Source organism: Cervus elaphus, chromosome 14 (genome assembly GCF_910594005.1).
Source record: "Cervus elaphus chromosome 14, mCerEla1.1, whole genome shotgun sequence".
Taxonomy (NCBI): Eukaryota; Metazoa; Chordata; class Mammalia; order Artiodactyla; family Cervidae; genus Cervus; species Cervus elaphus.
In genome coordinates, this window is record NC_057828.1 from 40,367,347 (window position 1) to 40,392,160 (window position 24,814).

The 24,814-nt window shown below is 40.5% G+C and overlaps 1 protein-coding gene and 1 long non-coding RNA gene across 4 annotated transcripts in view; one reads left to right on the forward strand and one right to left on the reverse strand.

Moving 5' to 3' along the window:
- Positions 1-1,117: 1,117 nt before the first annotated feature.
- On the reverse strand, positions 1,118-3,555 carry LOC122707770. The gene is made up of 2 exons (XR_006344910.1): positions 3,489-3,555; positions 1,118-1,415 (listed from the first exon to the last, which is right to left on the reverse strand). It is a non-coding gene; the product is annotated as an uncharacterized LOC122707770 (long non-coding RNA).
- Positions 3,556-6,451: 2,896 nt separating this feature from the next.
- Positions 6,452-24,814, forward strand: part of LOC122708182 (dimethylaniline monooxygenase [N-oxide-forming] 1-like) — a 38,554-nt gene continuing 20,191 nt past the window's right edge. The window contains exons 1-2 of one of the 3 annotated variants that reach the window (XM_043924359.1): positions 6,452-6,611; positions 13,312-13,449. In XM_043924359.1, coding sequence (XP_043780294.1) covers positions 13,318-13,449 — 132 coding nt within the window. In that variant the 5' untranslated portion in view covers positions 6,452-6,611; positions 13,312-13,317. The remainder of the gene's footprint in view (positions 6,612-13,311; positions 13,450-24,814) is intronic. The other 2 variants (XR_006345036.1, XM_043924358.1) reach the window with 2 other exon arrangements.

Genomic DNA, 24,814 nt, shown 5'->3' on the forward strand with positions numbered 1-24,814 from the left:
ATACCATGATGAGCAAGAAAAGCCAGATGCACACTTTAAAGATTTAGATATTTGAGTTCTGTAGTTCTTACAAAGCACTTCCACAATTATTATCTAACCTAATCCTCACTACAGCCTCATGTGTTAGGCAAAACAAGGATGACTGTTCTACTCTGCACAGGATACTAACAAACCCTGATTTCTCACCAGTGTTCTTTCTGCTTCACCCCTTGATGCTATTCTTAATACCGTCAGTCCACTAGGTACAAATGAGTTCCATTACCAGAGTGCATTAGTGAGTTCAGTTTGTTTGTAAGTCCAACCAAGTTAGCTTAGGAACCCACCAACACAATTGGCTATATGGTACCATACTATAATAGGTTTATTATACTTTTCACACAAATAATACATTAAAAAATAAACACAAAAAATAAAAAAATTTCAATCTTATGGTACAATACCTTGAAAAGCACAGTAGAACCAGTTATATCACCACTGCTTCTATGCTTGCTTCCAGATATCCTGAGCTTGAAGTAAAGATACTGTGCTCTGTACTTTGTACAGTAATGTACACAAAACACAACCACTTGTAGAGTTATGACAGTGTACACCAGACACATGAACTAACTTACATAATTGGACACACAAATGCACACTTGTGTCTTTGAAAGCTCACAACTTGAAGGTTCCCACAGATGTCACCATATAAACATTTCCCATTAATTACAAACTTCTTAGGCAGTTACAAAATATAATAGCACCTTAAGTGTTATACCAGTTTCTAACTCACTGTTGCAGACTTCCCCACAAAATTCTCATCAAGCTACAAAGACGTCTAAGGAAACTTAAAGTGGCTGCTATTTGCTCTAATCCTTAGATGGCAGAGGTGTGAATCACTGATTCACCACTGTTGACAGAGAAAAGACACATTTCAAGCAAAATAACTGGCCTTAAGTAGGCATGGTAGTATTTCCACCTCCCCTTTCAATGCTACTGTTCTGCAGGTGTATTCTCACAAAAAGAAAAACAACCTCAACATGAAAGGAACTTAGGGAATTAACTCCACTTAAGAACACGTGTATTCGAAATGGCTTTATAAACATGTGACCTTCTTCCCACCAATAAGAGGAAGTGAACATTTTAATATTTGAAATTTTTAAGATCAATTTATTAAGTTCAATGATGAAACCCATCAGAAGAATATTCTCCTGAAAATTATTTTTTTCTTAGAAAAAAGAAAGGAAAATCAACACCCTCTCAGCATAGCCACAGATGCTGTGGCAGTCAGGCCTCTCTGCAGACGGGAATAGTCCATCAGTCGGTCAAGTCACTCTCCCGGTCAGCAGGATTGTAGTCTGGATCATCTTCATCGTCCTCCAGCTCCAAGTCATCCATTTCCTGGAACAAAGACTCATCTACCTCCACGTTGTTTCCAGCTGTAAAAGACAGAAGATGTCCCCTTCAGTCCTATACTCAGAAATAAAAGATACAACCCACTGGCAGGACCAGATTTCTTAAACATGCATCTGTAGTGCACGTGACAAAATCCTGAACTACTACTGCAAATCACACCAGCGATGATCTGCAGTGGTCAACAGAGAACATCTTCAGGCTTCCAGTTCATAGTCTAAAAAGATCCAACTACCAAATAGGCCTTTAGAATGAATTATTTATGATCCGGCATGTTGTAAGCTAGAGACGACAATGATACAAAGTTGATTATCACTGACCAGGAGACTTGACCAAGAGTTCATCTCTTTCCGTACTGGAGATATGTATGTACATCATTAAAGCTCAACTATACTCATAATCAGCTGACAAATTTATTTCGCTCTTCACTCTCATCCAGCTCGCCTGTAACCAGTGGCATGCCTTTCCAAGATTCCAAATGTCTAAGCCCTACTGGAAGCAATACCCAGGCTTTGCATGAAATAACTTCATTCTTCAGTCTGTCTGTAGTACACAGAAGTAGGATTTACAGTACTCTTAAATCACCAAATGTTGTTCACCTTCCTTCCCTCTCAGACTCTAGTCCACTGACATTCAACTTAGTGAGAAGAAAGCCTGCTTCATGAAGACTAAGGGCAGTTCAATAATAAAATACAATTTGGTATGCTCAGGCCAAAGGGTACTTGACTAGGCCTGGGAGAGGAAGTAGTGAAGCCTTCACAGAGCAGTGACATCTGAAATATCTTCATGATTAATTTGAAACTACCCAGAAGAAAAGGAGCCAGGATGAAGTGATTCTAGGTAGAACATTATGCAAAAGCAGAGAAAAAAATTAAGACCTTGAATCCTTCTAATTGGAACACAAGATTCATGAAGAAAAACATCCAAAAGTAACACAGATGAAGGCCAAATAAAAGGACCAAAGTAGGTCAACCCCTTCCTCTAAGCAGCAGAGAACCACCAGAGGATTTTAAGGGAAGAAACAGCATGATTAAACATGGGTTTTAGAAATTCTGCCTCAGAGGTGGTAGCTACAAGGTAGGGAAGGGCAGTAGGAGGAAGAGACTGAGGCAGGGAAACAATGAAGCTACCACTAAAGTCCAGCTGAAAAATAACAAATTTTCAAATCACGAGGAAAGAGTCGAAAAGACATTTCAGAGGCAGAATCAACAGAGCACTTTTGTTAAGTTTTTGGCTATAAAGAGATACTTGATCCACCAAACAGGAAAAAGAGTCAAAAAGGAGTAAAGACAGTAAAACTTTTAAAAAGACCTTTGATACTTAACCTTCTTCCCTTCTCCAAAAGGTAGTCCAGGAATACGGTCAAAAGGCCAGATACTAGAGGATCCCAGCAGGCACGATGGGCATGACAGAAGGATGATGGAGTACAGACCTCGGGGAGCTACCAGAGGGTGACTGAGTAAGGAGCTCTACATTTAAGAGACACTCAGTGGCCTCAAGCTCCGTGAGGGCAAGGGACTTATCTGAAGTGTTCTCTGCTGTATCCTCAGTGCCCAGGACAGTGCCAAGCTCATAGCAGGGATGCAATAAATATTTGTGGATGGATGGAAATGAGTAGATGAAGACAGCAAGAGGATAAGGGTTAGGATAAAAAAGAGAAGGAAAGCACAAGGGACTAGATGTTCCAAAGACAGGAAGACTGGTATGAAATATAAGACTTTTGGTTAGTTCCAGGTTTGCAGTTTTTATAAAGCTCCGTGACAGACCATGGATTACAGTTCTTGTAGATTTGTGATACTGTAACTTTGAGGAAAACAGGTGATCTGAGTCACAGTGACCTGCTTTACCAAGTGTTACAGGCAAAAGTGACCATATTGTTTACCTATTGCTATCTTTGATTTTCCTTATCACAAAACTTTTAAAAAATACACTGCCATAGTTCAATGCATAACCTGATCAAACATTAGAATTTATTCTTCAAAGTGTGTTTCTTTAGAGCCTTGGGAGGACAAATTTACATTAAGTTATCACTATGATTTTCATGGTTTAATATTAAAAACAGCACATTATGTACATATGGAATTCCAGTATTATCTTACCATCTTCCAAGAACTGGATATCAGATGTGTCAAGATTATGATCTGTTTCAAATAGTTGTCTCCCTAAGAGAAATTAAAAAAAAAAAAAAGAACACGTGTATTTAAAAAAAAAAAAGAAAACTATTGAAAATGGCACAGGGAGCTTCTTGATGCTTTTAGTGTGGGGGAGTTGAAGAGTAAGGACTTGTGACTGTTTTAACTTTTTTAGAGGGAGAAAGAAAAAAATTGCAATGGGTAGGTCCAATTTACAACCAGGACTAAAACTGAGTAAATTCTATGCTCTCTTTTAACATTGAAATTCTATGGCTTTAAATATGAATAGAGCAGGGGAAGAAAGGAAGGGAAGTGAGACTTCAGAAGATTATTTAAAAATGCAATGAAGGAGCAAACAAACATCCCTCTAGTGCATCAGTCATTACAAGCAAGGTGTGATGCATTAAGAACAAATCCTTAAATCTCAAAACTTTGAAATAAGACAAAGACTGTTTCTCTTTCGTGCTATATATCCTTTGGGAGTTAAGCTCTGCTCATCACCGTTACTCAAGGCATCCAGGCTAACGGAACAGCCATGTTAAAGTTTCTCCTCACCACACAGAAGGAAGTGAAAGTTCTATGGGATCTCATGCTACTGCTAAGTCACTACAGTCCTGTCCGACTCTGTGCGACCCCATCCCTGGGATTCTCCAGGCAAGGACACTGGAGTGGGTTGCCATTTCCTTCTCCAATGCATAAAAGTGAAAACTGAAAGTGAAGTCGCTCAGTCATGTCTGACTCTTCGCGACCCCATGGGCTGCAGCCTACCAGGCTCCTCCGTCCATGGGATTTTCCAGGCAAGAGTACTGGAGTGGGGTGCCATTGCAATTAAATCCTCTGAGCCCAGAAAAGACACTTGCTACTTTGGTTCACAGTTCACTGACCAGAACTAGTCACATGTTCCCAACCAACCAGTAAGGGGCCAAGAAGTTCAATCCTACCATGTACCCAAAGGGCAGAAATTCCAAGTTACTCCCTAAAGAGCACCATCATCCACCAGTTCAGTTTCTTAGGGCCTAGGTTTGTTTCAAAAAGGGGCCCAGATAGATTTCACCATTCCAAGGCCTCAAGTACAACTAATTGACAATAAACCCTAAAATTAGAAGAAAAAAAAAATTGAAGGTGCTGTTGAAGGCCAGTGTTTTCATTTTTAATTACTTTAAGTTTCTTGATAATTACAGAAAATAAGATGTTATGATCAATGGCTAGGTTTATACACAACAAACACTATAAAGTTTTTGTTTCCACTTATGTTAGCAGCTTGCCTGGTAAGGCCCTGAGACCTCCTTGGTGGGAACCAAGGGGGATGTATAATCAAGGTAAGTGCTTAAGTACTGGGGTTTGGGACACTGATCGTGTCCCTGGTTCTCAAGGTATCCATGACTCAATATCAAACATATTTTGATTTTTAAAAACACACTTGAACTAGTAGTAGTCTTGAAGCCTTAATTTCGGGGTAAAATTTAAAGCTTTGAAATCATCCAGATACTATCATCTTCATAGCTACAGGAAGGCAGCTGAGCTCAAAAGCCAACAATGCTGTTTCGGTGCCAAGACTTCAATAAGCCAGAAACAAGGCAAAGGGTGAGTATTGTGAGCCAGCAACAGACCCAACAATACCGAAGGCCCTCTGAATGTAGGGCTAAAGGCTGTAGTGAAACTGTGTTGAAAATCAAGGGGGGAAAAAAAAAAAAGATTTGTCTTTCCAGAACCTTCTCCATGTTTCAGTCATACCAATCTGTCTTGGAGTTTAGTCTCTGTACCTGTGGAAGTCATTTCAATATTGTAAATCAAAAATCAAGACACCTTATCTGGTCTAGCAATAGCATCATCATCATCCCCATCACAGCCATCTGCAACGTGTGTACTATGTACAAGACTCTATACAGATTGCTTCATCCAGTCCCCACCACAACTATGAGGCAAGTATTAGTATGCTTATCTTAAACTGAGGAAATTAAAGGTTTATAAAGTTAAATAACTTCCCCAAGATTACTCTAATAGTGCCTGGTGAAACGTTACTTAAACCCAGGACTTCTGATGCCAAAGATTGTGCTCCTTCCATATATTTGTTATATTTCCCAAGTGCCTTGGCAATCATCTGCATTCAAGTCTTTAAAGATGGGAAGATGGGATGGACATTTACATACTACTACATATAAAACAGATAACTAATGGGGATTACTCTATAACAAAGGGAACTCTACTCAATACTCTGTACTGACCTATATGGAAAAAGAATCTAAAAAAGAGTGGATATATGTAAACGTATAACTGATTCCCTTTGCTGTATGCCTGAAACGGACACAACATTGTATATCAACTGTACTCCATAGAAATTGATTTTTAAAAAATAATAAAAGTATATAAATAAATTAATTAACACAGAAAAACTGAATACTAATATGGGTGATGTATTATTTGGAAACAATAAGCATTTTCTCTAAATGAGAAATGCATCAAAATGTTAAAACGTGACTCTTCAGTGAAGCAGCTGTTGCCATGATTGCCTTATTTTATTTACTCCGTCCTCTTTTAAGAATGAAATCTAGGAACAATGAATATGCTGCTATGACTCCCTAAAATAATTTCTCTTTTGCAGGGAAAAGAGTAAGTCTAAAGTACATATCACCAGTATTTATCTTAGCATTTCACTGTTGCAATTAATCAAGTTAAAATATAAATAATGGCTAAATTTAGACTGCAAATTCTGCATAACATTCCTTATCTCCTAGAACAGGGTTCATCCAGTGTACGCGGGATGCCTAGGACAACATTGGCTCTGGATCATACAGTTCAATTTCTGCAAACTCTTAACTGAGGCTGGGACTTGGCATCAGGAATTTCAAGTACATAAAGTAAATAACCAGATATAACCTCTGATTCTTTTGATTTAGGGAGGTGGGGCCCAGATTTTTCCTGTTTTGTTATTGTGCTTCAGGACAGAGTCACCTCACCAGAATGCCACTCCCTTGGTCTGTGGAGAGCTATAAAGTCACTCCCCCTCCCAAAGGACAAAGAGGGGTAAATGCTTGAGTACTTGTAATGGGACGGTAAAGTCAGATAGTATCAAGTCTTCTGTGTACACTGGTAAGTACATTGCTGGGTAGACTACTAAGTGGTTAATCAAGGGGAAAACGTGTATTCCTAATGCAAAGGGAAATCAGTACTTTTTCTTAAGAGCTTCCATTAATAGCTTCTAACTTGGTGTCAGACAATGCTTTGGGGGTTTGTCTACCAAATGTTGGCATGAGCTCGGAGACGGAGGCAATGACCCCTCTCTTTTGAATCTGACCAATTTATGTTGCATGTTGTCTTTTTTTCACTCAGTTAAATTCACAGGAGTGTAAATTTTAAGAGTTTCAAAACTCTCTTGTAAATATCCAGTTGAATGCCATCTGATTTACAGATGGAGAGACTGTCTGTCCTTTGTTATTTGCTAGCTTCCTCTCCAGTCAAGGGAGTATCTGTGGCCTTGTAACTGGTATGGCGAATTTAGAACCTGGCAGAAATTTTTTTATCAGGTGGTTGTGTTTCGGAAGAGGCTGAAGGAGGGGGGAACAGCTGCTGGGGGTTAGAAATCCCAGAGGATGGCCCTGCTCTAAGCCAAGTTTCTCACAAGTTTGTGTTTGGTTGTTCCCAAGAGCTAAGTGTACCCCCTCACTCACCCCCCAACTGCCGTTCAACTAAATCTACTATCTCTGATTACTCCTGAAATGAACAGCCCCCTAAGGATATTGTACCATTGTAGAGTCTGTGCCAATATTCATTGCTAAGAGGATGTATATGTGTGTATACGCCCATGTGTGAGAGAGAGGACGAGAGACACAACATGGGACAGAGAGACAGAAAGAGAGAAATGGGAAGGGGCGGGTGGGTAATGTACAAATAAAAGACTGGATACAAGCCTGTCTGGCTTCCCTGGCAGCTCAGAGGTAAAGAATCTGCCTGCCAATGCAAGAGATGAGAGTTTGATCCCTGAGTTGGGAAGAGCCCCTGGAGAAGGCAATAGCAACCCTCTCCAGTATTCTTGCCTGGGAAATCCCGTGGACAGAGGAGCCTGGTGGGCTACAGTCCATGGGGTTGCAAAAGAGTCACGACTTAGTGACTAAACATGACTTAGCGACTGAACACAACTTAGCCACTAAACAAGAAGCCTATCAGCACCAGTGAAGATGGCTTCCTTTGAAATACATAGATGAGTCACACCAGAAACCTTTAACACTGGTTAACTGCTGGACTAGGTATAAGATAGTTTGCATTTCTTGACACCAGTAGATAAGGTATCCTGATCAATTAAAATATATTCAGAGGAAAGACTATAACCCAGAGATTCCCAAACCTCCTAGGTTCAAGGGGCTCTTTAGTGTGCAAGTAATTTTGTCATGGGGCCCCCAAGCTATAGTTCCTCTTATTAAATAGTCACATCCAAACAACTTGTGTATTTCTGTTCTTTGTATTTGTATTTTTATTCTGTTCTCTGTATTTATACTTTTGTTATTTTTCAATCAACCTTGTAGTTGTTCGAAATAATAATACACAAACTTAAAGGAAAATGGTATTTTTATTTTATACTTGAATAATCGCAATTACTTAATAATGAGGTGCACACAGCACTGCTCAACTCTTGGAATCAGATCAAATATTCATTTCCTGTTCTCCCTCAACTGTTCACTTTTTAACATTGCAAGAGTCAGAAACCTAGCTTTGCAAAGATGTTACATCATGAAATAGAACACATCCCTATCTGATATAAAAATTGTGAACTACCTCCAGCTAATACTTCGGTATTCAACAGACATGGAGTATTACTATGCTTTCCTCAAATTTTTAAAATAACTCAGTACCTCTGCACACAATTCTGGGAATGACAGCCCTAGCTTCATGTTTTAACCCCCTATATCATCCTAATAAACCAACAGAGGCACTCAATCTGACTACAGTACATTATATTTTTGCATCTTACTTCTTTGAAGTAGAGGCAGTGATGTAAAATGCTTAGGAAAAGACTAGTGGTTTGTTTGTAACCCCCATGGTTAAAAATCAGTGACTTGGATGCAACCGACAGTAATTTCTCAACTCATTTAGCAATTTTGTGTTGCTTAAGTTATTTTGTTTGATGGTTTTTATAAACTCACTTTCATCCAGTGGACACTTCACCAATTTGGTCATACTTTTTATTTTTATTACTTTTTTCATATTTAGTCAGCTTTGAGGAGGCTTTCTTCATTGAAATAATAATGATGATGGTGATGATGCACTGCTTCTAAAACCTCTGGTAAAGGAATGGCCAAATTTTTATTGTATATTCACATTAGAAATAATAGTATTTTTAATAGTCCTTTTGTATTAGCATGTGAAATAACACTAATCAGTGGCATTAGAGTATTTTTCACCTTAATAAAATTTCCTACTCTGTTATCAATCTTTGTCTAACCTACAGCAGTCACTGACTAGAAATTATTTTTAGTTAAAAGAAATAATAAAAGCAGATAATACTTTTTCTAAAAAGCACTTATTAATTTTTTAATCACTTTGGTTTCATAGAAGTATCAATACTTGAAGGAATGATTGGAAGCATTAATTTTCATTAGCATGTGAATGCAGTATTTACCTTGAGTGCATATGTGCTCATGTATTCTCATGTTTGCTTTTCCAAGCATGAGAACAATTCATGTGAGACTATGGAAACACACCTAGTAGATCTGAAATGAAAACTTAAAGAAATAAAAAGAAAAGTCCTGAAGGGTGATTTGAAACCTACTTTTTCTCCTTTTATCTTTTTCTCTCTTTCCCTTTCTCTCATCATCAATTCTTTTATTTCCCTACTCATTTCCTTCACTTGCTAGAACACAATCTTTAGCTATAGTTGCCTCAATTCTCTCTTATTCCAAATAAATAAACCCAAAATTATCAAGGCAGATATCTACAAAAATATCAGATTCAAGAAAATGTTCCTGAATATGTAAAAATAACATAGCAACTTCTATTCTGAGATAAGAATGTCCCAAGTACTATGGTAAAGTGTTTTACACATCTGTTGATTCATTCCTACAACAGGTTCAACTTCTAGCTTTACTTTTTATTTATTTTTATTGAAATATAATTGCTTTACAATGTTGTGTTAGCCTCTGCTGTACAATGAAATGAATCAGCCATATGTATACATACATCACTTCCCTCTAGGGCCTCCCTCCCTGCCCTCCCCCACATCCCACCCATCTAGGTCACCACAAAGCACCCAGTTGAGTTCCCTGCACTCTACAGCAAGTTTTCACTAGTTATCTATTTCACATGTATCCAGTGTATTTTAACATATTTACTGTAAATATGTTCTTGCCAGGAAAATCCCATGGACAGAGGAGCCTGGCAGGCTACAGTCCATGGGGTCATAAAGAGTCAGAAAAAATCACACACATACACAGCAACACGCCAACCAAGTGTATATATGTCAACCACAACTAGCTTCATTTTAGAGAGAAGGAAACTGAGACACAGAAACAAATTACTTGTATGACATCACACTGCTGGCAATTAGCCAACACGAAACTTCCAGCTCAGGTCTGACTCCCAACTACCCTACTTTCCCACAAAAAATCCACAGAGGTGTTTACTTCTCCAAAAAGGCTGGCTGCATCTGGCCCACACCGAGTAGCAGTGATGACCTGGGGAGGGAATTTCTATGGATTGTACATTTGATAGAAAGTCATTTTGAGGACAGACTGTCTGACCCAGGATATTAGCTCCCAGAAGGTATTTACTCAATTATTTTTTTAATTAAAAAGATATAAGGTGATGAATTAATTCATTTTACCTGTCAGGAAATCAACCCATTGCCATTTATGCAACTACTAGTCCAAGCCAAGCATGCAGCTAGATGCTATGAGAAAATTAAGAGACAAGTCAAAGAAAATGGCCTTCTGTGAAGAAACATATAAGCTTATGCAGAAAGAAGACTAAACACATACAATTCAGTGAATCAACAGAGTAATGTAGTCCCCTCATGTGGGGAACAGGCTATTTCTTACAGGAGTCAAAAGAAAAGCCCTCCTGAGAGTCAAGCCTCCGTAAAGTCAAGTGGTCATGATGCCTCTATGGCCAATCTCTGGCCCTTACTCTCACTGCTACCTCTCTCTGGAGGGCACTTCCTCCACTCCTCTGCCCACTGGAATTCTTTTCATCATTCAAAGCCTGGAGCAAACAGTACACTTCTGTCTTGCTTTCCCAACTCCCCAAAGTCAATATTAACACCTCTTTCATCATGCTCTTGTTGCAAAGCACACATGAAACATATCTCTGTGTTAGCACTTGACACAGATTGTGGTATTTATTTTCAAATCTTACTTTCCCACTGAATGATAGCTAAAGAAGGCATTATGCCTTATTGATTCTTTTGTACCCCTGAATACCTTGCCTAGGGCTTAGCAGCATAGAAGCCCCTCATTGAGTGTTTGAAGGGTAATTAATCAGAAGATGAATCATAAAATCTGGCTTGAGAAGACCCTATAGGGCATTAGATGCCACCCTCCACATTACCTACAAATTTCCTACTTACAAAATCTCCCCCAAAAACCATCATACAGACTGTCTGAACAAAATAAATAACAGAGCTTGAAATGTTGGAAAGTGCTTATATTGACCTAAAATTTGCCTCCCTATAACATCTTCGAATCCATAATTGGCCATAATTCTTATCCGTCCATGATGATTCTTCAAATGTTTAAAGGCAGATGTTTAAAGTACTGTGTCAGGCCCTTGGAATAAGAGTCAGTACAGATACTCTCTTTTATAAAGTGAGCTCAAGGCAATTCCATCAGCAGCTAGAGCATGACTTCCCCCAAAGGGAACCCACTAACTTTCCCCAGTAAATCAAATCCAGTTGGAGCAAATTGGCTCTATAACACTTTCACATGATACCTAAACAAATGAGCCTTTTCATTTCACTCAAGAAATATTTGTGGGGACTTCCTTGGCAGTCCAGTGGTGAAGACTGCACGTCCACTGCAGGCGGGCAAGGATTCAATCCCTGGTTGGAGAACTAAGATCCCACATGCACAAGGAGTAGCCAAAAAAATAAAAATTTTAAAAACACATATATATTTTAAAAAAGAAATATTTGGGGGAGCTAAGCATCAATTACATTATGTTCCAAGTGCAGCCCTAGACCCTGGGGTCACAGCAGAGTACCAACCAGATGAAGTCTCTGTACTTGAACTACTACTCTGGGTCTCAATCCTGAAAAACAAAAGATGTATATTCAGTTTTGTGGAACAAGCTCATCTGTGAGACAAGGAAATGCAAATGTCCAGGAAGATAGTATCTTTGAGGTAATTTTGCATCTACTCTTTGATCCATCTGGTTTAAAATTTTACTAACTTAGGGAGAGGAAAATGTCACAAAAAAATTTGGGGGCACAACACCTAAAATCACATGATAAAGAGTTAAGCTTGTGCGTATTGACCAAAATGCTATAAGAATTTAAAGAACAGAGGCTCAGTGATGGGAAAGGCAAACCGGAAGCTGATTTAGGGAAATGTTTTTATACTTACAATAGCTTCTATTTATTGAGCACTTTCTATTGTGTGTTTTTATTGAGTGTCCCAGGAGCACTTCTAAGCCAACTGCCATGTGTTGTTGACTCACTTGATTCTAACAAAACCCTGCAAGGAAAACACTACTACTTTCTTCCCTTTTTATGATACACAGAGGAGTAGAATAATTTGCCAAGGTCACAGACAATGTGGTCCAGAGTCTGGTTGCTTAACCCAGGGGTTCCCAGCCCCCTGTGGCCTGTTAAGAACCCGGCCACACAGCAGGAGGTGAGTGGAGGGTGAGTGGGCAAGCAAGGATGGTGACTTTTCATCTGGCCCTGGCCATTGCTCCCCATTGCTTGCATTACCGCCTGAACCATCCATACCTCCACCCTAATCCCTGGAAAAACTGTCTTCCATGAAATCATTCCCTGGTGCCATAAAAGTTGGAGGCCACTGGCTTAACCAGTACATTATATTGCCTCTCATCATTCGTACAAGTTCATGTTAACTCATGGCCAAAGTCAGATACCCTTCCATCAGTGCCAACAGTGACACGATGGTTTCCTAGAGGTGAATCAGGACTCTGTGGAGACAAGAGGAGAATTCTCCATGCCTACCTTTCCAGCCCACGCCTTCTCTCTCCCACTGGTGACCATCCACTGGCAGCAGGGAGGAGAAGGACGACAGCGCAGCTGGGATGCTGGCAGTTTGCCAGAGTCAGAGAGCTGCCCAGGGCAGTGTTGTAACAGCACCCGTGGTGGCCACAGTGTCTTGGCTCTGCATCTCAACCCCACTCCACCAGCTTCTAGGTGACCTTGTATCACATCTCACCAATCTGAGATTCGATTTCATGTGTTCATAAAAAACTGAGTTTGCCAAGGTGATCCTTCCCCGGTCTCCTGCTCTATTATTTCACTCGAGGGTTTGTGGAGGAAGGCTGGGGGCAGCAGCACAGTGCAGAACGCAAAACTCCATGTACTAAAGAATCCAATTTCAGCCGTTCTGCCAAAAGCCACAGACTTGACAACTGTACTGTTATTTAGAACCAGTTCTGCGTGAGGGGGTGGGAACATACGAAGCACAGGGTTAAACATTTCCCTCCTCGCATTCACAACACCAGAAACCAGCTACCGAGGATTCAAAAGGATCAAATCCCTTAATCTTTCCAATTCTTTTTCCTGGTTCGCCAGAGCAGCCAAGGATGGGGTGGGGTTTTCACTTGCGAATAAATGGTTCTGCTTCATTGCCCCACACAGGACAACATGGCCAAACGAGTTGCGATTGTGGGCGCTGGGGTCTCTGGCCTCGCTTCCATCAAGTGCTGTCTGGAGGAAGGGCTAAAGCCCACCTGCTTCGAGAGGAGTGAAGACCTTGGGGGGCTGTGGAGATTCACCGTAAGTAGGGTTTCAGTGACTTTGTTGTGTGTCTGTTGGAAAAGGGTTGACTGGTGCAAAAAGAGATTGAATTTCTTCCACAAGGGCTGGCGCCCATGAGAAGGAGCTAGAAACATCTGCTGAACAGGGGGACAGAAAAGGCCACTGAAAATGATTTTTTATAAAAAGAAGCAGGGCACAGCCTGAATTTCGGTGGGAAGTGTATCAGCTGCCTTATAAACTACACCCAAAACCAAGATAAAGAAAGTTGCCCACGAAGGGTAGAAGAGGATGAAGTGGCTGAGACAAGCCAGGAAAGCTCAGCACAAGGGCGGATAAGAGCAGAACTCTGGGGGTCTGAAGCAAGAAACTGCAGTGTGGGGGCAACGGTTTGAACACAGTGCAGGGATTTCTGCCTCTGCCTGCAAGACTGAGCTGCTTATACCAACTTCTTTTTCCAGCCCTGCTCTATCTGAAGTAAAGCAGCGTAAGACTCAGTGTAGGGGGAGTTCTGTGCTCAAGGTCTTGTGGTCCGGCAGTTCCAATCCATGCCAAGAACAATCACAAGTAAAGGAAGTGAGTTTGGAGAATTTTTTATTGCTGGAGGAAAATAAAAGTAATATTCTCAGGACTACAGTATGGATTGGAGAAGGGAGGAGGGAGGATGGAGGAGAGGGAACTATAAAGCCCACCCTTGACTGGCCTGGGACCCAGGAGAATCACAGGGGCCCTGCTGGAGGTCACTGAAACCCTGTGAACTCCATGGCTCAGCCAGAGAGTTTTTTGCATCAGATTTCCCCAAACCTCCTATTTTTCCTTTTTCTCAGGAGAACAAGAACATTTCCCATGAGCTTTAAATGTGCTAAGAAGAACGATGTCAGGAAGAATGAAAAGGAGCAAGGTGTCAGATATTCTGGGCTCACAGCCCCTAAGAGACTAAGAGAAAGACCTAGCATTCTCTTATTATAGAAGGGTAGAACTCAGAACAGGAATAAAGCACTCATTTTCTAATTCAGTGAGCAAAGCTCCAGAGAGGCCAAGGGTGCTAGTTTAGTCCCAGCATAAACCAGCTTGGCTCACATAAAGAAAAACTGCATATCTTGAAATGTGTCCAACCACCAAATGTGACCATCGATGCACAGAGACCTCCCTAAGGGGCCTAGGGAAAAGAGAACTTCTGTTCCTAGGATTCAAACCACATACATTCCAATAGACAAGCAGAACCTGACATGTATGCCATAATTCTAGCCTCTCATGGCCATTGAAGACATTGCTAATCAAACACTATTAGGACTCAGGGACTCATACTCGGATGTTTGCGACTCTTTAGACTGTAGCCTGCCAAGCTCCTCTGTTCATGGGATTTTCCAGGCAAAAATATTGGAGTGGGTTGCTATTTCCTCCTCTAGGGGATCTTCCCAACTCAGGGATCAAGTCCATGTCTCCCATGTCTCCTGCATTGCAGGAGATTCTTTACCTCTGAGACATCAGGGAAACCCAATCAAACACTATGCCCTCCCCCTAATGAACCTCAGAATCCTTCTTAACACAATACCCCAGATTAGCACTAATTAATCTGATGGATTAGCATTAATCCATCAGAGTTGAGAGCTGGCTTGCAGAATAAAACTGCCAGAATAGAGGGACAATTAGTAGAGTTGTTTGGTTAAAGTAATCTCAGTCATAGCAAAATGTAAGCCCAGAGACCTTGGGATACCAGAGAAAAATGCCCCTTATGTCAATCATATATATCCAATTATTAACACACTAAAAAACCGTTGATGAAGAATCAAGAGAAATGTGTCTTAGATCCATCTCTGCCCAACTGGCTATGTGATTGGGCAGGTCAAATACCTATGCACAAAGCACTGTGATGGACACAAAAATAAGAAACAGTCATCCTGCCCTGAGGAGCTACTACGAGACTGATAGAATAAGGGCAGGATCTTACAAGTTGGGAGCAGTACTCTGGGCATTTAAATGAGGTCAGGATTACATCCACTTGCGGGAAGCCAAGGAAGGACATGGAGGAGATAGTGTGTGATGGACTCTGGAAGATTTCAACAGGCAAATGAGATTGAGTGGGAAATACCAGGGAGGAGATTGTAAAGAAAAAGTACTGTGCTTGTTGGAAAATAAAAATAGCTTATTGGTATGTGGGCTATGTGTAAGAGAAAACATGGAAGAAGAGGACAGTAGTGGAATGTTTGAGGAACCACACTCCATTTAGAAGGAGCTTCCCTGGTGGCTCAGCTGGTAAAGAATCCACCTGCAATGCAGGAGATGAAGGAGATGCCGGTTCGATCCCTGGGTGGGGAAGATCCCCTGGTGGAGGGCATGGCAACCCACTCCAGTATTCTTACCTAGAGAATCCCATGGAGAGAGGAGCCTGGTGGGCTACAGTCCTTAGAGTCACAAAGAGTCAGACACAACTGAAGCAACGAAGCACACACACATGGACTCCATTTAGAAAGCAATGGATAATAAGCAGAATTAATATGTCTTTCTTTGTGGCTGTTGTGTTTGTTTTGTTTGCATGATAGGAAGACCCATATGTGTTTACAGGTACTTGGATGACAGGAAATGATTGAATACATTAGTTCAAATTGAGACAAAATCCTAGCAGAAAAAGGAAGAAGTAGAATTGCAGACCCAAGTGGAAGGATTTGCCTTGGGAAAGTGCAGAGGCATACTTTCCTCGGAGACAGGACAGGAAGGAAAAATGGACATGGACAAGAGATGCTAAGGTGGGGGAAAGAAGACACAGGAGCAAACACAATGGAGGCCTCAATTCTTTCAGGAAAACACGGCATCTGTGGAGGCTGAAGAAGTCAGGGTGGAGAATGAAGGAAAAAAGAGGTCACTGTGAGGCAAGTGATAGCACATCAAAAGGATGATAAAGAGGGCAACCCAGCAGTAGCCTAAGTAAAACAGTATCCTACTAACAACTCTTTTCAGTCCCCATTACCTCATCTGTAAAATGAGAACATGGAGTCAGTTTAAAACATAGATAAAAGCTAAATTACTAGGATCTTGGGAGGCAGGAAAAATCACCTCCATCTTCATTCAGCAGCCCTCTCTTGATACAGAAGCCTCTTTAAGGCACCTCTGTACTACCTGGAGATTCCTCTAAAGCCTCTAAACTAAGTGACCTTAAAGGGAACTTTCAGCATGCTATAGTCTCCTGAGTCTTTCTAGAGACATCCCTTCCAGCTCCTACCCCAGCAGATACACACACACACACACACACACACAAGATGGTTAGAAGTGTCTTTGCAATCAAAGCAAGTGGCACATTCAAAACCTGTAGAATTAGAGAGTCTGCCCAGGTAAGGGCTGTCCTTGCCACAAAATGTACAAGGGTTATCTTTAGGACCTGTTCTGGATGGAAGGGGCCACAAAGCAAAAATAAACAGGCAAACTGCAGAAACCTAAGAAAACAAATATGGAGACGGTTTCCATTTACAAATGGAGAAATGCCCTCAACATGACAGAGATTATGAACTACTGCAGTTTAACTCAATATTCATGTGGGCATAACTCTGGCCTCTTCTAGACCACAGTCTTAAAGAGGAAGCAGACAAAGGTTGCAACGGAGAAGAAAGCCCATCATTCATTGGGGCGGGGGAGGGGTTGGCAATGTTTCAAAAGAAAAGAACCTACTTGTGAGCACCAACTCCAGTGGCAGCAAGAGGTAAGTGTGGAACATCTGTTCTACAACCAACTCTCTCAGACTCTTGAGAGGGAAAGGAGGCTCAGAACAGTAATGCTAAAGGCTGATTATTCAACTGCAGAGGAATAATTGAAGAAAAACATGCCAGGAATTATCCTGTCGCTCATAACACTCTTAGAGTGTTTTAGGTTAGGAAGGAGCCTTGAGAAATAGCCTTCCTGTAGAACCACACTGACATCATCTAGAGGTAATTATACTATGCTGACAGAAAGAGATGGGAATACCAGACCACCTGACCTGCCTCTTGAGAAACTTGTATGCAGGTCAAGAAGCAATAGTTAGAACAGGACATGGAACAACAGACTGGTTCCAAATAGGAAAAGGAGTACATCAACGCTGTATGTTGTCACCCTGCTTGTTTAACTTATACGCAGAGTACATCATGAGAAACGCTGGGCTGGAAGAAGCACAAGCTGGAATCAAGATTGCCGGGTGAAATATCAATAACCTCAGATATGCAGATGACACCACCCTTATGGCAGAAAGTGAAGAGGAGCTAAAAAGCCTCTTAATGAAAGTGAAAGAGGAGAGTGAAAAAGTTGGCTTAAAGCTCAACATTCAGAAAACTAAGATCATGGCATCTGGTCCCATCACTTCATGGCAAATAGATGGGGAGACAGTGGAAAGAGTGTCAGACTTTATATTTTGGGGCTCCAAAATCACTGCAGATGGTGACGGCAGCCATGAAATTAAAAGACGCTTACTCCTTGGAAGGAAAGTTATGACCAACCTAGATAGCATATTAAAAAACAGAGACATTACTTTGCCAACAAAGGTCCGTCTGGTCAAGCCTATGGTTTTTCCAGTGGTCATGTATGGATGTGAGAGTTGGACTGTGAGGAAAGCTGAGCATGGAAAAATAGATGCTTTTGAACTGCTGTGTTGCAGAAGACTCTTGAGAGTCCCTTGGACTGCAAGAAGATCCAACCAGTCCACCCTAAAGGAGATCAGTCCTGGGTGTTCATTGGAAGGACCGATGCTGAAGCTGAAACTCCAATACTTTGGCCACCTCACGCAAAGAGCTGACTCATTGGAAAAGACCCTGATGCTGGGAGGGATTGGGGGCAGGAGGAGAAGGGGACGACAGAGGATGAGATGGCTGGATGGCGTCGCCGACTTGATGGGCATGAGTTTGAGTAAACTCTGGGAGTTTGTGATGGACAGGGAGGCCTGGCGTGCTGCGATTCATGGGGTCGCAAAGAGTTGGACATGACTGAACGACTGAACTGACTGACTGACTGACAGAAACACATTCTGCTTCACCCTTCACATCTCTGTAACAATAATCCTCCCCTGGAAAGACATTCTTCCTTCTGTGCATCAAGGTCTTTCCCTCCACACATGTATCCTTTTGCTTATTCCAGTTATTGAGCACCCACTATGTGCCTTGTGCTGTGCTGTATTTAGTCACTCAGTTGTATCAGACCCTTTGCAACCCATGGACTGTAGTCCACCAGGCTCCTCTGTTCATGGGGATTCTCCAAGCAAGAACACTGGAGTGAGTTGCCATGCCTTCCTCCAGGGGATTTTCCCAACCCAGGGATCAAATCCAGGTCTCCTGCATTGCAGGCAGATTCTTTACCAGCTGAGCCAGCAGCAAAGCCCACGAATACTGGAGTGGGTAGCCCATCCCTTCTCCAGGAGAACTTCCCGACCCAGGAATTGAACTGAGATCTCCTGCATTGCAGGCGGATTCTTTACCAGCTGAGCAACCCAGCAAACCCATGAGGCACCTTATGTACCACATATTTTTGGATTCAGTGAGGGCAATGATTAAGTATAATACTTCACCCCTTAAATCATTGAAGGTTTCTTTATGTGTATTCAGCCTAACTCTTACAGGGGCTGAAATGATTTGTTAAATGGGTACCTTTTTACTTCTTCTTAAAAACTTTAAGTTCAATAATCTTAGTAGATTTCATTTTATTCATATATTAAACAAACATGTATTGAATTCATATCATCTTGGAAGAGATCCACCTGATAGGCCCCTACCCTCTCATGGGATTCCTCAAGCCTTCTCTGAGGTTTCCACAGTCTGCCTGTGCTGTAGATCTGAAGACAGATCTATAGACTGTGGATAGACTATAGGCTGTCTGACTATAGGGAAAAGAAGTGACAAAGTAAAATGGGCTCTGACTGTTCAAAGGAGAGGAAAAGAAGGAAGTAATTGTTCTTGAGAACAAGAGCTGTGAACAACCTAGCTCAGGGTTCCCCACACTCGGCGTTGAGAGAAAGTCTCTATGTGTCTGTATAGTAGTCACTTTAATTATCATTTTATATCCATTTTTTAAGTGAGAAAGGAGAGACCTCTGACCTGACAAAGCTTTCTTCCCATTGCCAACAAGCTTCTCTGGAGGAAACAGAACTTGAGAAAGTAAATCTCCATGGTAATTGTAGAAAAATAATGCAAAACAGTTAATATTTTTTCAGAGCTTACCAGGCACTGTTCTAAATGCATTAGAGCTATCATTTCATTTTATCCTAGGGTTATGTATACTATTGTTATTCCTATTTCGAGAGGAGAAAACTGAGACACAGAGAACTTAAGAAAATTCCCAAGGCCACCCAGCTAAAAATGTTCTGCTTGAAAATTGCAGATGAAGGTAAGCTTCCAAACTCATTCTATGAGGCCACCATCACCCTAATTCCAAAACCAGACAAAGATGCCACAAAAAAAGAAAACTACAGGCCAATATCACTGATGAACATAGATGCAAAAATCCTTAACAAAATTCTAGCAAACAGAATCCAACAACATATTAAAAAAATCATACACCATGACCAAGTGGGCTTTATCCCAGGAATGCAAGGATTCTTTAATATCCGCAAATCAATCAATGTAATACACCACATTAACAAATTGAAAGATAAAAACCATATGATTATCTCAATAGATGCAGAGAAAGCCTTTGACAAAATTCAACACTCATTTATGATTAAAACTCTCCAAAAAGCAGGAATAGAAGGAACATACCTCAACATAATAAAAGCTATATATGACAAACCCACAGCAAGCATCACCCTCAATGGTGAAAAATTGAAGGCATTTCCCCTGAAATCAGGAACAAGACAAGGGTGCCCACTCTCACCACTACTATTCAACATAGTGTTGGAAGTTCTGGCCACAGCAATCAGAGCAGAAAAAGAAGTAAAAGGAATCCAGATAGGAAAAGAAGAAGTGAAACTCTCACTGTTTGCAGATGACATGATCCTCTACATAGAAAACCCTAAAGACTCTACCAGAAAATTACTAGAGCTAATCAGTGAATATAGTAAAGTTGCAGGATATAAAATTAACACACAGAAATCCCTTGCATTCCTATATACTAACAATGAAAAAACAGAAAGAGAAATTAAGGAAACAATACCATTCACCATTGCAACAAAAAGAATAAAATACTTAGGAGTATATCTACCTAAAGAAACAAAGGACCTATACATAGAAAATGATAAAACACTGATGAAAGAAATCAAAGAGGACACAAACAGATGGAGAAACATACCATGTTCATGGATTGGAAGAATCAATATTGTCAAAATGGCTATTCTACCCAAAGCAGTCTATAGATTCAATGCAATCCCTATCAAGCTACCAACGGTATTTTTCACAGAACTAGACCAAAGAATTTCACAATTTGTATGGAAATACAAAAAACCTCGAATAGCCAAAATAATCTTGAGAAAGAAGAATGGAACTGGAGGAATCAACCTGCCTGACTTCAGACTCTACTACAAAGCCACAGTCATCAAGACAGTATGGTACTGGCACAAAGACAGAAATATAGATCAGTGGAACAGAATAGAAAGCCCAGAGATAAATCCATGAACCTATGGACACCTTATCTTTGACAAAGGAGGCAAGGATATACAATGGAAAAAAGACAACCTCTTTCACAAGTGGTGCTGGGAAAACTGGTCAACCACTTGTAAAACAATGAAACTAGAACACTTTCTAACACCATACACAAAAATAAACTCAAAATGGATTAAAGATCTAAATGTAAGACCAGAAACTATAAAACTCCTAGAGGAGAACATAGGCAAAACACTCTCCGACATAAATCACAGCAAGATCCTCTATGACCCTCCTCCCAGAATATTGGAAATAAAAGCAAAACTAAACAAATGGGACCTAATGAAACTTAAAAGCTTTTGCACTACAAAGGAAACTATAAGCAAGGTGAAAAGACAGCCCTCAGATTGGGAGAAAATAATAGCAAATGAAGAAACAGACAAAGGATTAATCTCAAAAATATACAAGCAACTCCTGAAGCTCAATTCCAGAAAAATAAATGACCCAATCAAAAAATGGGCCAAAGAACTAAACAGACATTTCTCCAAAGAAGACATACAGATGGCTAACAAACACATGAAAAGATGCTCAACATCACTCATTATCAGAGAAATGCAAATCAAAACCACAATGAGGTACCATTACACGCCAGTCAGGATGGCTGCTATCCAAAAGTCTACAAGCAATAAATGCTGGAGAGGGTGTGGAGAAAAGGGAACCCTCTTACACTGTTGGTGGGAATGCAAACTAGTACAGCCGCTATGGAAAACAGTGTGGAGATTTCTTAAAAAACTGGAAATAGAACTGCCATATGACCCAGCAATCCCACTTCTGGGCATACACACTGAGGAAACCAGATCTGAAAGAGACACGTGCACCCCAATGTTCATCGCAGCACTGTTTATAATAGCCAGGACATGGAAGCAACCTAGATGCCCATCAGCAGATGAATGGATAAGGAAGCTGTGGTACATATACACTATGGAATATTACTCAGCCATTAAAAAGAATTCATTTGAACCAGTCCTAATGAGATGGATGAAGCTGGAGCCCATTATACAGAGTGAAGTAAGCCAGAAAGATAAAGAACATTACAGCATACTAACACATATATATGGAATTTAGAAAGATGGTAATGATAACCCTATATGCAAAACAGAAAAAGAGACACAGAAATACAGAACAGACTTTTGAACTTTGTGGGAGAATGTGAGGGTGGGATATTTCAAAAGAACAGCATGTATACTATCTATGGTGAAACAGATCACCAGCCCAGGTGGGATGCATGAGACAAGTGCTCCGGCCTGGTGCACTGGGAAGACCCAGAGGAATCGGGTGGAGAGGGAGGTGGGAGGGGGGATCGGGATTGGGAATACATGTAAATCCATGGCTGATTCATATCAATGTATGACAAAACCCACTGGAAAAAAATAATAATAATAAAAAAATAAATAAATAAATAAAAATGTTCTGCTTGAATATGAACCCAGGCTGTCTGACTCCAGGACCTGTGCTGTCAAAAACTATACTCCATTCATTTCTAGAGTCTATGCCATAGCTCAGGAATAAGGGTACGCAAATCCTGGACTGTTCATGAAATCCCATGAAGTGTTCTACTGAATATAATGTCCTTATTATTGTATTGCAGCACCAAGTGAACCAAGAAACCAAAAACCCCTGCATTCTTGCCCTTATTATTTCCCCTTTCCCCTCCTCTCATCCAGGCTTCTCTGGTGGCTCAGACAGTAAATAATACACCCACAATGCGGGAGACCTGAGTTCGATCCCTGGGTTGGGAAGATCCCCTAGAAAAGGGGACGGCTGGCTACCCACTCCAGTATTCTGGCCTAGAGAATTCCATGGACAGAGGAGCCTGGCAGGCTACAGTCCACAGGGTCACATGTCCATGTCCAAAAGTTGGACATGACTGAGCGACTTTCACATACACATACCTCTCATTCAGTTGCCCCTTCAAGACAAAAATGTTTCCCCTAAGTGCCCTGAACAATTCTCAGGAAAAACATGCGTCCACACACAGCATACCATGGCAACTGGCAGACTAACACGGAGAGAATGCCAAGAGTGCTGCAGCCAGGGGTCCCAGGGCCTGGGAATCACTGGGACATATTTCACCGAGGCAAACCCTGCAGGGGAAGGCTCAGATCTTGCAAACCTCATTCCTAAGTGCCATGGACCTGTAATCTCTGTATATACCTTAAACACACCAGACCTTGTGTTTTTACCAAGAGAAACAAGCAGAGGAGGAAAGAGACAGAGCATGTTGGATTCCACCCTAAAGGCTGACATCTGTAATACATTCTTTCACAATAGGCTTCAATGTTTCCTGTAAAGTTCTCTTCTTCCTGCCTTTTCAATTATCTTCTAAAATTTTGCAAAACAAAGTTGGTTTTGGGTTTTTTATTTTCTATTTTTGTTTGTGGGTTCAATTGTTTTACGGTCTCCATGGCTTCATGACTTATCCAATTTCAGTGAGTCTCCACTGCTCTTTGATTTTTAAACATGCCATTACTAAATGCTTTAAAGTTTCTTGAACTATTTTTATGCAAGTCTTTACAACATGATATTATACGCATCTCTACCCTTTAACAGTGTATATTCCAAATTTATCCTTTTATTATTGCTAACTAGAAATCATCAGTATTAACAAAGTATTATTTACAACATGATGCTCTCAGATGCCAGAGAAAAGTGAATGAGCTTTGGTCACACACTAACTGATCCCAAAATGTTTATAACTGATGTTTTTCTCCTTACACTGTAGTTGTTTCCCTTGCTGTTTGCTCTCACTTCTCAATATTACAGCTCTTTAGAGCTATTCGCATTCTCTTCATTCCTATAACCCAGAAGAAACTTGATCATATTTAACAACATCAAACCAACACTAAATTTAGTTCTAATACCTGGTTTCAAGTTTAAGGATGGTCTAGAGCTGTGCTGTCCAGTAAGCTAGCCATCAGCCATATGTAACTGTGGAATGGAGTCGATTTGACTAAGGAACTGAATTTTTTATTTCATTTCATTTTGATTAATTTTAATTTTAAAACCAATACCCAATTCAGTTTTTTACACATTTGTTAACAATTTTGGCATGCAAATCCACTTTTTCCAGTGAAAATGTAGCATTTGGATTCAGATTTGTAAAATATACACTAGACTTAAAACACTTAATATGAGAAAAAAAAGTTCATACTTCACTAATAATTTTGATTGATTACATATTGAAATTATAAAATGTTGGAATCATTGAGTATCCTCTTTACCTTTTTTAAAGTGGCTATTGGAAATTTTTAAAGTGCATGTGTGGGCTACGTCTCACTCCTATCAGGTAGGACTGCTGTAAAGTCTTGTTACTCAAAGCATGGTCCATGACCAGTAGCATCTGCATGTGAACTTGTTAGAAACACAGAATCTCAGGCTCACCCAGACCTACTAAGTCAACATCTACACATTAGTAAGATTCCCCAAGCAATTCTTAATAAGATTTAAAAGCACTAATCTAGAGAGCTGTGATTCTCGAGCTGTGGAAAAGAATCAGGTTTGTTTGTTTTAATTTCCAAGGAAGTATAGACAATGATATTTGTGACATACAATAAAAAGAGCTATAATAAGGTGAAAATGAAACAAAACATAAATTCAAATTTCTTTGAAAGTCTGTACAAAGCAATTACTGTAGAGAATCACTAGTGTAACTTTTGCTGAACAAAACATTATGTGTGAAATACCATTTCTCCATAAAACACTTATAGGCACACTTTCTCTATGCATTGTACATATTAACACTTAAGGCTTATAATGTGGTAATTAAGCTTGCTTCTTGTTTGTCATTTTATCTAATC